Source organism: Mobula birostris, chromosome 13 (genome assembly GCF_030028105.1).
Source record: "Mobula birostris isolate sMobBir1 chromosome 13, sMobBir1.hap1, whole genome shotgun sequence".
In the NCBI taxonomy this organism is placed as follows: Eukaryota; Metazoa; Chordata; class Chondrichthyes; order Myliobatiformes; family Myliobatidae; genus Mobula; species Mobula birostris.
Window position 1 is genome coordinate 21,540,641 of NC_092382.1, and position 14,245 is coordinate 21,554,885.

The window sequence follows — 14,245 nt, forward strand, 5'->3', positions numbered from 1 at the left end:
AGAGACAGTTCACCAGGTGGGAGATCCGCTTTGAGGGTGACCTCCTTGTTCCCTCGATCAAAGCGAGCGTAGAAGTAATTGAGCTCATCAGGGAGGGTAGCAGAGCTGGAAGGGGGCACAGTACTAGGAGGTTTGAAGTCTGTAATAACCTGTATGCCATGTACATGGACCGGGGGTCTGAGGAGTTGAAATGCTCCTCGATTCTCTGTTTGTATATGTGTTTAGCCTGAGAGATTCCCCTCCTCAGGTTGGCCCTGGCTGAGCTGTGAACCTCCCAGTCTCCAGACCTGAAGGCTGAATCTCTGGCTTTGAGCAGGAGGTGAACCTCTCTGTTCATCCATGGTTTCTGATTGGGGAAAACTCTTATTTGTTTTAGTAATGTCTCTCTATCTACACACTTGTTGATGTGCTCAAGGACAGAGTTGGTTTATAAATCAATGTTAGTCTGAGAGTCTGTGGTGGTATGGGCAGCAAACGTGCTCCACTCTGTGTGCTGGAATTGGTGCTGAAGAGCAGAGTCAGCCCCCTCCAGCCAGATCTTAATAGTCTTCATTGTGGGTTTCACACGTTTAGTGACCGGGCTATACTTGGGAAGCAGAAACAATGAAAGATGGTCGGACTGTCCCAGATGGGGGAGGGTAGTTAGTTTGAGTGTCAGCCACATTTGTGTACACATGATCTGAGGTTTTATTACACCTGGTGGTGCGTAATACATTTTGGTAAAATCTTGGAAGCACGGTACACAGGTTACAATGATTAAAGTCTCCAGCGACAGTCAAAGCTCCGTCTGGATGCAATGTCTGCAGCTTGCTAATAGCAGCACTGAGGTCTTTCATGGCTACTTTAGCATTAGCATCCAGTGGAACATAAACTGCGACAGCAATGATGCATGTTTTGTGACAATGAGGGAGAGGTTGTTTTCTTTACACCAGTCGGATGTTGTTCAGACCTCAGGTACAGTCAGCAATCAAATGGTTGAGCATGGAGCGATGAATGTGCTGAGCTGTGTATATCACAATGCAAGAAGCACTGTAGGAAAACCAGATGAGCTCAGGACAGGGAATTCTGATATTGTAGCCATTATTGGGGACTTGGTTGCACCCAACAATCCGAGGGATTTAGAGGAACAAATTTGTAGAGAGATCGCAGACCATGCCAAGAAACAGAAGTTGATTCAGTAAGTGATTTTAACTTTCCATGTATTGACTGGGACTCCCATACTGTAAGAGGACTAGATGGGGTATAGTTTGTCAAATGTGCCCTTAATCAGTACATAGAATTCCTGATGTAAAAGTGTGCAATAGGCTGATGATCCAGGGCTGGTGACAGAAATTAGTGATCATAATGCCATGAGATTCAAAGTAAATATGGAAAAAAGAGAGGTCTGGACCATGGGTTGAGATTCTAAATTGGAGAAAGGTCAGAAAGGATCTGACAAGTGTGGTTTGGGACAGGCTGTTTTCTGGCAAAGGAGTACTTGGTAAGTGGGGGGCCTTCAGAAGTGAAATTTTGAAGGTGTAGAGTTTGTATGTGCCTGCATAATAAAAGTTGAAAGTTAACTGGTGCAGGGAACCTTGGTTTTCAAGAGATATTGAGGCCCCGGATATTTTGTTCCTCTAAATGCCTCAGACTGTTGGGCGCTACAAAGACTCACTAATGACTACAATATCATAATTCCACGCCCTGAGCTCTGACTTTTTTTTTAGTCGTCTGCTGTTGGTTTCTAAAAGCTTCCCAATCGTTTTCACTCTTTTGTTTACCCTCTCTTTGGCTTTTATGTTGGCTTTGGCTTCTCATTTCAACCACGGTTGTGTCCTCCTGCCTTTCCAATGTTTCCACATCTTTCGGATGTATCGATCACTGAGCTCCCAAATTGCTCCCAGAAACTCCAGCCATCGCTGCTCCGTTGTCACTCCCAACTTTTCCCTTCCAAACAAGTTTGGCCAGCTTCTGTGTCATAGAAACATGGAGAAGTTCCGTATAGAAACAGGCTATTTAGCCCATCTGGTCAATGCTGAAAAAACATTTAAGCTGTCTAATGCAAGGGTCCCCAACCTTTTTTGCACTGCAGACCGGTTTAATATTGACAATATTCTTGTGGACCGGCCAACCCGGTGGGGTGGGGGGGGGTGTTGGTGGGTAGGGTTGCCAACGGACAAGAGTAGCAGTCAAATATGTTGCGTTTACCCAGAGAAAGACTACAATGACCATGAACCCTTGCGCGGGCACCAGTGCGCATGCGCGTTGTGGCCTACCGATTTTTCCTGCAAATCCTTTTTCGTGATTCTGTTTGGAGTGCCGAAGGGGGGGGGGGGGGGCGGTGTTAATCACGACTGGAATATAGGTGATAAATGGCTAATACACCCAATTTCGTTTCTAAAAGTGTTTATCTAACGACTTTAATATTAAACACACAGCACATATTTTCCTTGCATGAATATAGTGATAAGTCAATTATTAGAGGAGCTTGAAGTAAGTGATGAATGAACTTCCAGTAGAAGTGGCAGAAGCAGGTTCGATATTATCATTTAAAGAAAAATTGGATAGGTATATGGACAGGAAAGGAATGGAGGGTTATGGGCTGAGTGCAGGTCGGTGGGACTAGGTGAGAGTAGCGTTCAGCACGGACTAGAAGGGCAGAGATGGCCTGTTTCCGTGCTGTAATTGTTATATGGTTATATAAGTAAGTCAATAGCATCATGACATTTTAAGTAACATTTGGATTTTAAACACACAGCACATATTTTCCCCGTATGAATATATAAGATCATTGGAACACACCAATATCGCTGAATCAGTGGGAGCCCTGGGCTTGTTTCCCTGCAACAACACGGTCTTATCGAGGGATAATGGGAGACAGCGATACTCGAAGTGAGTTCCTGTCCAGTCTATTCCGCAATTTAGTTTTCATTGCATTCATTGCAGAAAACTCCGCTTCGCAGAAAAACGTTGGAAATGGAAGCAACGTTTTCAGTGCTTTCGTGGCTATCTCAGGATATTTAGCCTTGACTTTGATCCAGAATGCCGACAGGGATGTTATGTCAAACATACTTTTCAGCCCGCCGTCATTTGCAAGCTCGAGGAGTTGATCTCCTTCCCGCGCTGACACAGATGACGTGCGGGTCATGACCTCACATGTGTAATGGCTGATCAGTGGCCGTGACGGGGAATGAGAAAAGGTGCAGCTGACTCATATTGCCAAATCATATCGTTTCCTCGCGGCCCGGGAGCACATGCTTTGCGACCCGGTGGTTGGAGACCCCTGGTCTAATGCAACTACCTGCACCGAGACCATCGCCCTCCATACCCCTATCATCCAGGCTCCCATCCAAACTTCTTTGAAATGGTGAAACCGAGTTCATATTCACCACCTGTGCTGACATCTCAATCCACACTCTCACAACCACTGCAGGAAAGAGCTTTTCCAAATATTCCCATTAAATTTTCACCTTCCCCACTTACCCATGACCTCTGGTTGTCATCCCACCCAACCTCAGTGAAAAAAGCTGCTTGCATTTACCCTATCTATACCCTCATAATTTTATATACTTCTAACAAATCCTCAAAGCAATGTATAATTTCCTTGTTTATGTTTGGAGCCTTTTTTAGATGTATAAGATGATGAGGGGCATTAATCGTGTGGATAGCCAGAGGTTTTTTTCCCAGGGCTGAAATGGCTAACACGAGGGACATAGTTTTAAGGTGCTTTGAAATAGATACTGAGGGGATGTCAGGGGTAAGTTTTTTACACAGAGAGTGGTGGGTGCGTGGAATGCACTGCCGGCTATTTGTGTGAGAGTGTTTCAGTTCCTGTGGGGACAGGAGCCCATGCAGCTCAGTGGGAACATGGAATAATATCAATGGACAGAGTCAAACTGAGCCAGGTCACAGATTGGAGATGGCAGAAATGCCCCATTCTAAGAGAAACAGGAAGAGCATCAGAGAATTTAATGGTCATTCCAGATACCAGCACTGTGCCCAGTTAGAAGATGATTTCTCTCTCCAACTTGGGTTGAACCTCACTGTAACAGTGTGATGCCAGATCACACCTTGGCAACTCAAGTGATCTCATCTGAAATGTTGTCCGTCACTCATTGATCGATTTTGTAAATCTTTTTACAGATTAAAAATGACAAGGAATTTGTCTACGGGAATCTCGAACACAACACGCCAGTTTTGCTGTCTTTGTCCAGATATTTAAGAAGTGGAGCAAGGGATTCACTCAATTCTCCTTCCTGCTCAGACTGTGGGGAGAGATTCATTTGATCATCTGACCGACTGGCGCGCCTGTCATCTTACACAGGGGAGAGGCCGTTCACCTGCTCAGACAGTAGGAGTGGATTCACTCCGTCATCTCAACTGAAGGTACATCAGCAAGTTTACACTGAGACAAGGCCATTCACCTGTTCTATGTGTGAGACAGGATTCAGTCGGTCTTCCCACCTGGACACACAGGTCAGTTCACTTCGAACAGAGGCTGGTCATCTGCTGAATTTTTGGGGAAGGATTCACGCGGTCATTCGACCTAATGGCTCACCAGCGAGTTCACACCAGGGAGCGGCCGTTCACCTGCTCAGACTGCGGGAAGGGATTCACTCAGTCATCTAACCTGAAGGTACATCAGAGAGTTCACACTGGGGAGAGGCCATTCACCTGCTCAGACTGTGGGAAGGGATTCACACAGTTAGCTAACCTACAAGCACATCAGCGAGTTCACACTGGGGAGAGGCCGTTCACCTGCACAGACTGTGGGAAGGGATTTGCTCGATCATCTGATCTACAGATACATCAGCGAGTTCACACTGGGGAGAGGCCGTTCACCTGCTCAGACTGTGGGAAGGGATTCACTTCGTCATCTCAACTGAAGGAACATCAGAGAGTTCACACTGGGGAGAGGCCGTTCACCTGCTCAGACTGTGGGAAGGGATTCACTCGATCACCTGATCTGCAGATGCATCAGCGAGTTCACACTGGGGAGAGGCCATTCACCTGCTCAGTCTGTAGGAAGGGATTCACTCAGTCATCTCATCTGCAGATACATCAGCGAGTTCACACAGGGCAGAGGCCGTTCACCTGCTCAGACTGTGGGAAGGGATTCACACAGTCAGCTCACCTACAAGAACACCAGTCAGTTCACACTGGGGAGTGGCCATTCACCTGCTCAGACTGTGGGAAGGGATTCACTTGCTCATCTACACTGGGGAGAGGCCATTCACTTGCTCAGTCTGTGGGAAGGGATTTAATTTATCATCTCATCTGAAGGTACATCAGCGAGTTCACACTGGAGAGAGGCCGTTCACATGCACAGACTGTGGGAAGGGATTCACTCAGTCATCCGACCTACTGAAACACCAGCGATTTCACACTGGGGAGAGGCCGTTCACCTGCTCAGTCTGTGGGAAGGGATTCACTCGATCACCTGATCTACAGAGACACCAGCAAGTTCACACTGGGGAGAGGCCGTTCACCTGCTCAGACTGTGGGAAGGGATTCACTCAGTCATCCCAACTGAAGGTGCATCGGAGAGTTCACACTGGGGAGAGGCCGTTCACCTGCTCAGACTGTGGGAAGGGATTCACTCAGGCATCTCACCTACTGAGACACCAGTCAGTTCACACTGCGTAGCGGCCATTCGCCTGCTCAGTCTGTGGGAAGGGATTCACTCGATCACCTGATCTACAGATACATCAGTGAGTTCACACTGGGGAGAGGCCATTCGCCTGCTCAGTCTGTGGGAAGGGATTCACACAGTTAGCTAACCTACAAGCACACCAGTCAGTTCACACTGGGGAGAGGCCATTCACCTGCTCGGTCTGAGAAGGAAGTCACTCAGTTGTCCAACCTACAGAGACACCCGCAAGTTCATATAACCATATAACAATTACAGCACGGAAATAAGCCAACTTGGCCCTTCTAGTCCATGCTGAACGCTTACTCTCATTTAGTCACATCTACCTGCCTCTACCCTCCATTCCTTTCCTGTCCAAATACCGATCGAATTTTTTTTAAATGACAAAATCGAACCTGCCTCTACCACTTCAACTGGAAGCTCGTTCCACACAGCTACCATTCTCTGAGTAAAGAAGTTCCCCCTCGTGTTACCCCTCAACTTTTGCCCCTTAACTCTCAACTAATGTCCAGTTGTTTGAATCTCCCCTACTCTCAATGGAAAAAGCCTATCCACGTCAAGTCTATCTTTCCCCCTCATAATTTTAAATACCTCTATCAAGTCCCCCCTCAACCTTCTACGCTCCAAAGAATAAAGATCTAACTTGTTCAACCTTTCTCTGTAACTCAGGTGCTGAAACCCAGGGAACATTCTAGTAAATCTCCTCTGTACTCTATTTTGTTGACATCTTTCCTGTAACTCGGTGACCAGAACTGTACACAATACTCCAAATTTGGCCTTACCAATGCCTTGTACAATTTTAACATTACATCCCAACTCCTATACTCAATGCTCTGATTTACAAAGGCCAGCATACCAAAAGCTTTCTTCACCACCCTATCCACATGAGATTCCACCTTCAGAGAACTATGCACCATTTTCCTAAACATGAGGAATTCTGCAGATGCTGGAAATTCAAGCAACACACATCAAAGTTGCTGGTGAACGCAGCAGGCCAGGCAGCATCTCTAGGAAGAAGTACAGTTGACGTTTCATGGGTATGGTGGATTTCTACCACTGTTTCCTCCCCTCAGCAGTCCGAATCATGCACCCCCTGTTCACCTGATGTCGGGTAAGGGCAAGGACATTACCTGGGATAAAGAGGCCGCAGCCACTTTTGTTAAAACCAAAGAACCCTTAGCAAACGCCGCGATGCTAGTGCACCGCAGAATGGGCGTTCCTACTGCCCTCACGGTGGACGCATCCAACACAGCAGTTGGTGGAGTGCTGGAACAACTCATCGAGGGTCGCTGGCAACCCCTGGCATTCTTCAGCAAACACCTACGACCACCCGAACTCAAATACAGTGCTTTCAACCGGGAGCTATTGGCACTATACCTGGCAATCCGGCATTTCAGATATTTCTTATAAGGTAGGCCCTTCACTGCGTTCACAGGCCACAAACCGCTTACCTTTGCGTTCACTAAGGTGTCCGACCCCTGGTCTTCCCACCAGCAGCAACATCTGTCCTACATCTCCGAATATACGACGGACATCCGGCATGTCCGGGAAAGGACAACGTCATGGCGGACGCACTATCCAGACCTACCATACAGGCCCTGTCCCAGGGGGTGGACTATGCAGCGCTGGCAGAGGCACAGCAGGCAGACGCTGAGATCCCCAGTTACAGGACTGCAGTCTCCGGTTTGCAGCTCCAAGACCTCCCCGTAGGCCCAGGTGAGAGGACCCTACTGTGTTACGTAGCTACCGGCCAACCCCGCCCCATCGTCCCAGCAGCCTGGCGCCGGCAGGTTTCCGAATCCATTCACAACTTAGCGCACCCCTCCATCAGGACAACCGTCCGGCTGGTCGCCAACAGGTTCGTGTGGCATGGACTGCGTAAACAGGTCTGTGAATGGGCCAAAATGTGCATGCAGTGCCAAACGGCCAAGGTGCAGTGGCACACCAAGGCTCCGCCGCAGCGGTTCGAGCTCACCCACTGGAGGTTCAACCACATCCATGTGGATATCGTGGGGCCCCTGCCAGTATCACGAGGAGCGCGGTACCTCCTAATTATGATAGACTGGTTCACGAGATGGCCAGAGGCAGTCCCGCTCACCGACACCACCTCCGAATCCTGTGCCCGAGCACTGATCGCAACCTGGGTAGCCCGCTTCGGGGTACCTGCCCACATTACCTCCGACAGGGGAGCCCAGTTCACCTCCAGCCTGTGGTCGGCTATGGCCAGCCTTTTAGGATCGCAGCTACACCACACAAATACCTTCCACCATCACCTGAAGTCGGCTCTCATGGCCGTCCTGGAGGGGCCTAACTGGGTAGATGAACTTCCCTGGGTCCTGCTCGGAATTCGCTCGGCGCCCAAGGAGGATCTGCACACCTCGTCGGCCAAGTTGGTGTACGGCGCACCCCTGGTCGTCCCAGGAGAGTTCATACCAGCCCCAAGGGGGCAAGAGGAAGAACCCACAGCAGTCCTGGTCTGACTACGGGAGCGTCTCAGTAACCTGGCCCCCATCCCCACTTCACAGCACGGACAGAGCCCGACCTGCGTACCCAAAGACCTGCAGAACTGTAAGTTTCTTTTTGTACGATGGGGCGGACTCCGGGCACCGCTACAGCGGCCCTACGAGGGGCCGTTTAAGGTGATCAGGAACAACGGGTCCACGTTCATGCTGGACATTGGGGGGAGAGAGGAGGTTTTCACGGTGGACCGACTCAAACCGGCCCATGTGGACTTGGCGCAGCTGGTCCAGGCTCAGGCACCGCGGCGCAGGGGCAGACCTCCCAAACAGAGGCCAATCCAGACTGTGGACATTGGGGGAGGTATCGCCGGTTCTGGGGGCGGGGGGTGGTTACGTGGTGACCCACTTTCTAGCACACACGAACCGGCGCGCGCTGGCAGATAGGCCGGCCCCAAAAAGGGCGCCAGGCCATCTTCAGCAGCAGGGGGGAAATCCCGTGCGCGTTAAGGGTCTGTGATTATGCATTCCCCACAGCAGTCCCACCCAGGGAGGGCGGGAACAGGAAGGCTTTAAAGCAGGCCGCAAAGTTTGAATAAATCTCTTTTATCACAACCCTAACTCACCGACTACGTGTGGTTATTTTTAGCGCTGTGTGTAGCACACAGCTACAATATAATATTTTCAAGTCTGCGAGCCAATACTTTGGATAAAATTTTAGTATCGAAATTGAGTAAAGAGATTGGTCTATACAAAGAACATACAGTAAGATTCTTATTCTTTTTGAGAATGAGCGAAATGGAAGCTTCGTAAGAAGACTGCGGTAGTCTCCCTGCCTTAAAGGAATCTGTAAGGGTAGAACATAAGTGTGGTATAAGCAAGGAGGAAAAAGCCTTATAAAACTCTCCAGAGAATCCAGCGGATCCTGGGGATTTCCCAGAATGCAATTCTCAAATAGCCTGAGCACTTTCCTCCTGGGAAATAGGTTGATCCAATTGCCTACAATCATCTAATGAAAGATTTGGGATATTTAATTGATCTAAAAATTATTCATTGCAATATTATCATTAACAGAGTCAGAACTATACAATTTAGAATAAAATTCCCTAAAAGTGTCATTAATTTCAAGGTGGTCAGTTGTCATGTCCCCATTAATTTTATGTATTTCTTTAATTTGCCGATTGGCTGAAAATGGCTTCAATTGATTAGCCAGTAGCTTACCAGTTTTATCTTCGTAAATATAAAGTTGACTGAGAGAAGGCGGTGGCGTGACGAAGCGCACAGCGGCCACTCCAGCGATGAATATTGTTATTTGTCAAGTAGGATGCTGTGCACAATACTGATTTGACGGAGACAGATGTGAGAAGCACGGAGGAACATCTGGTGTAACTTCTGAAATGCCTGTTTCGCTGCCGCTGCTACTGTGCGATCCAGAATCTCCGCAGGGGAAGGCCCCGAATCCTTGGCTTTGCCTGTTGCTTGGCGGCCGGGACCAGGGTCAAAGCACTCAGCAGAGATGGTGCTGGATGTCGGAGGGCTGGTCGGAGGCTCGACCTTTTCGGATGGACTCAGAGTCGGCTGTGGTCGGGTGCTTCCAGGGTGCTACATCGGCAAGTTTGCGGCGCTGGAAGTTCATGGCAGGGAGAGTTTCTTCCTTCTACCGTCTGTGTGAAATGATGGGGCTATCGGGACTTTGAGACTTTTTTTTTTACCGTGCCCATGGTCTGCTCTTTATCAAATACAGTATTGTTTTGCAGGGTTGTAACTATGTTATAATTATGTGGTTTTTGTCAGTTTTAGTCTTGGTCTGTCTTGTGTTTCCGTAATATACTGGAGGAACATTGTATCATTTCTTAATGCATGCATTACTAAATGACAAACGAGGACTGAGTGTCCTCATAATCTAATCTTATCTTTTAAAAGTTGGCTTTCAATTGGATACATTAAAAGATCATATTTAGTTTTAGTTTCAGTACGTCTCTTATATGTTTCAGGATCAGGAACTGAAGCATATTTATGGTCCAGTTGCTTTAACTGATTGGCTAATTCATTTCTTTCTTTGTTAGCTTTTTTAATGATGTTTGTGATATAAGAAATAATTTGACCCCAGATGTATGCTTTAAAAGTATTCCATATGATAAGGCTAGATGTCTTTTCCAACATATTTTCTTCAACAATAAAGAGTAATTTGATTCTCCATAAATGTTTAAAAAATCTTCATCGGATAACAGAGTTAAATTAAATCGCCAAAATCTACTCATGGGGATAGGAACAGGAAGCTTTAAAAAATAGAATTACAGGAGAGTGGTCAGAGATAGCAATCTCTTTATATTCAACCGATTGAACTAACAGAATCATTTGACTACCAATAAAAAAGTCAATCCCAGTATAAGTATGATGGACATGAGAGAAAAAAAAGAATACTCCCTGTCCGTCAGATGAAGAAATCGCCAAGCATCAACTCTACCACATATAGTTAGAAAAGATTGGATAAACAAAGCTGATTTATTAAGTGTGGCTGGTTTAATAGATGAGCGATCTAATACTGGATCTAACCAGCAGTTAAAATTTCCTCCCATCACAAGGGAGTACGTACACAAATCTGGCAAAAATGAAAATAGACTTTCAAAAAATCATAGATCATCTACATTGGGGGCATAAACATTAGCAAAAACAATCAATTTACTGTCTGAACTCCGATACAATAACAAATCGACCATTAGGGTCCGAAACAACTTTATGCTGAATAAAGGAAATTGTATTGCCTACAAAAATCGAAACTCCACATGATTTTGCATTAAACGAAGAGTGGAATTGCATATCCTTCCACCGAGTAAAAAAAACGTAAGCTATCACAGCTGCGTATGTGTGTTTCTTGTAAAAAAAAAAGGTGCTTTTAATTTTTGAATATAAGCAAACACTTTGTTCCTTTTGGTGGGGTGATTCAGCCCTTTCACATTCAAATTAAATAGGTTACTATTTCAAACCATTTTAAATACTAATCAACATGTAACTAAAAATATCTGGCCATAACTTATTAAAACTAGAAAGCAAACCATAAAGTAAGATATTCAAACAAACAATCATATATATTTTTTTTCTCTTTTTCAATCTTTATTAGTATCATAATAATAAACATACCACAGTATTGATACAAATTTATTGGGAATACAGCATTGTAATTTTCATAGTTAAATATAAGCCCAGTTGACACATGAGTATTAAGTCTCCCTATCATACATGATACAGATGAACAATATAAAACAAAAAAATCTATATAAAAAAATCATGAAAAAGAAAAAAAAAACAAAAATATATCCCGGAAAAAAAAAACTAACATAAACAATGTTAATCAACTAAACTAAAAAAAGGCACGGGCTGTTTTGTAACATTGTTAAAAAAAGGGAACCATTAGTGTTGTTGACTCCGTTCCTCTCACCATGTATTACAAAGAAATAAAATAAGTTTGGAAAAGGTCAAGTTACATCATATGAAAATGTTTAATAAATGGCCTCCAAGTCTTCTTCGAATTTAATAGAGGGATCATAAACAACACTTCTAATTTTTTTTTTCAAATTTAAACACAACATAGTTTGAGAAAATCAATGAAATGTGGTGGGAGGATTAATCTCTTTCCAATTCAGCAAAATGGATCTTCTAGCCATTAATGTAAGAAATACAATCATCCGACGAGCTGAAGGGGTTAAATGACTTGATTCTATCATTGGTAACCCAAAAATGGCAGTAATAGAGTGAGGTTGTAGGTCAATATTCAAAACGGTTGAGATAATATCAAAAATATATTTCCAATATTTTTTTCAACAAAGGACATGACCAAAACATTTGAGTTAGAGAAGCTATCTCAGAGTGACATCTATCACAGATAGAATTTATATGAGAATAATAACGAGATAATTTATCCCTAGACATATGAGCCCTATCTACTACTTTAAACTGTATCAACGCATGTTTCGCACATATAGATGAATTAACTAATTGAAGATGTTTTTCCCATTTTTCAATTGGTACAATAATCTTAAGTTCACTTTCCCAATCACTCTGATTTTTATTAGACATATTTTCATAATTATATCATAAATAATTGCTATTACACCATTCTGAAGAGGCTTTAAATCTAATTTTGTTTTTCCAAAATATCCATTGAATATACAAACGTTTGTAAATTCGGGAAGGTAGGAAAAACAGTATTTTAGAAAAATTTCTAACTTGTAAATATCTAAAAAAGTGAGATCTAGGCAAATTATATTTATTAGTTGTTCAAAAGACGTGAAACAATTATCTGAAAATAAATCACAAAATCGTACTCTACTTTTAATTTTCCAAGCCAAATATTCTTAATCTATAGTAGTGGGTTGAAAAAAGAAATTAGATACAATAGGACTTGCTAAAGTAAATTGATTCAACCCAAAAAGAATTCCAAATTGAAACCATATATGTCAAGTATATTTAACTATTGGGTTATCCATTTGTTTATACAATTTAGAAAGAGTAAAGGGAAGCGAAGACCCTAAAATAGAACCCAATGAAAACCCTTGTAAAGAATTACATTCAAGATTCACCCAACGTGGACTTGAAGTTGCGTCCAACTCTCATAACCAAAAATTTAAATATCAAATGTTAATTGCCCAATAGTAAAATCTAAAATTCAGCAAAGCTAAACCTCACCTCCTTTTTAGATTTCTGTAAATGTCCTTTGCCTAACCTAGGATTTTTGTTCTGCCATATATATGAGGAGATTTTGGAATCAACATTATCAAAAAATAATTTTGGAATGAAAATTGGCACCACTTGAAATACGTATAAAAACTTAGGCAAAATAATCATCTTGATAACATTGATCTGACCGATCAATGATAAAGACATTGGTGACCATTTAGTAAACAAAAGTTTAATCTGATCGATTAAAGGTAGAAAAATTAGCTTTAAATAAATCTTTACGCTTTTTCGTAATTTTAACCCCTAAATATATAAAAGAGTCAGTAACCAATTTAAATGGTAAACATCCATCAATAGAAACCTGCATATTTAAGGGAAATAGTTCATTCTTATTAAGCTTAAATTTGTAACCAGAAAAATTACTAAACTGAGCCAACAAGAATAAAGTAACAGGAATAGATTTTCCAGGATTAGAGATACATAATAACAAATCATCTGCATATAATGATAACTCCTGCATTTCATTTCCATGGGTAATACCAAAAATGTTAGGTGAGTCTGGGATGGCAATTGCTAAAGGTTCAAGGGCAATATCAAATAATAATGAACATCCCTGCCTAGTACCCCGAGATAAACAAAAAAAGGAAGATCTTTGATTGTTACTACAAACAGAAGCTACAGGGGAATGATATATCAATTTAATCCAAGATATAAATATCGGACTAAAATTACATTTCTCAAACACAGTAACTAAATATGGCCATTCAACTCTGTCGAAAGCCTTCTCAGCAGCTAATGAAATAATACATTCCAGAGTGTTAAATGAAGGAGTATAAGCAATATTCATTAACCTCCTAATATTAAGAAAATGAATAATGATTTTGAATAAATCCTGTTTGGTCCACAGAGATAATTTGAGGTAGTACCTTTTCTAACCTAGTCACTAATATTTTAGAAAAAAAATTGGAGTCTACATTCAAAAGCGATATCGGTCTGTATGATGCACAATCAGTAGGATCTTTATTCTTTTTAAGAATTAAAGAAATAGAAGCTTCATAAAATGATTGTGGTAATTTACCTAATCTGATTGCTTCTTTAAATATTCTAGATGACCAAGGAGAGAGAATAGAGGAAAAAAAACTTTAAAAATTCCACTGTAAAACCATCAGGACCAGGTATTTTGCCAGAATTCATTGTTATTTCTTCATCTGTCATCGGAGTTTCTAATGTTGAACATTCTTTGTGTGATAATTTTGGAAAGTTCAATTTCCTTAAAATATCATGCATAGTGTTAGAGTCATGAGGAAAATCAGAATTGTATAAAGAAATATAAAATTCTTCAAAAGTTTTGTTTATCTCGTCATGATCAACTGTCAAAGTGTCATCATGTTTACGAATCTGGATAATTTGACATTTAACTGAAGTAGTTTTCAATTGATTAGCTAATAATTTACCCAATTTATCACTATGAATATAGAACTTA

The 14,245-nt window shown here is 43.0% G+C and overlaps 3 protein-coding genes across 4 annotated transcripts in view; 2 read left to right on the forward strand and 1 right to left on the reverse strand.

Moving 5' to 3' along the window:
• Positions 1-14,245, reverse strand: part of LOC140208517 (NACHT, LRR and PYD domains-containing protein 3-like) — a 467,255-nt gene that overhangs the window by 348,001 nt on the left and 105,009 nt on the right. The window lies entirely within an intron of this gene.
• The window catches only part of LOC140208556 (uncharacterized), a 211,476-nt gene that overhangs the window by 155,828 nt on the left and 41,403 nt on the right, over positions 1-14,245 (forward strand). Inside the window, exons 4-5 of the mRNA XM_072277304.1 lie at positions 4,555-5,148; positions 5,208-5,606. Coding sequence (XP_072133405.1) covers positions 4,555-5,148; positions 5,208-5,606 — 993 coding nt within the window. The remainder of the gene's footprint in view (positions 1-4,554; positions 5,149-5,207; positions 5,607-14,245) is intronic.
• LOC140208541 (protein NYNRIN-like) lies at positions 5,654-10,952 on the forward strand. The gene is made up of 2 exons (XM_072277286.1): positions 5,654-8,197; positions 9,409-10,952. The coding sequence occupies exon 1, from the start codon at positions 7,192-7,194 to the stop codon at positions 8,107-8,109; it is 918 nt and encodes a 305-aa protein (XP_072133387.1). The 5' UTR covers positions 5,654-7,191; the 3' UTR covers positions 8,110-8,197; positions 9,409-10,952.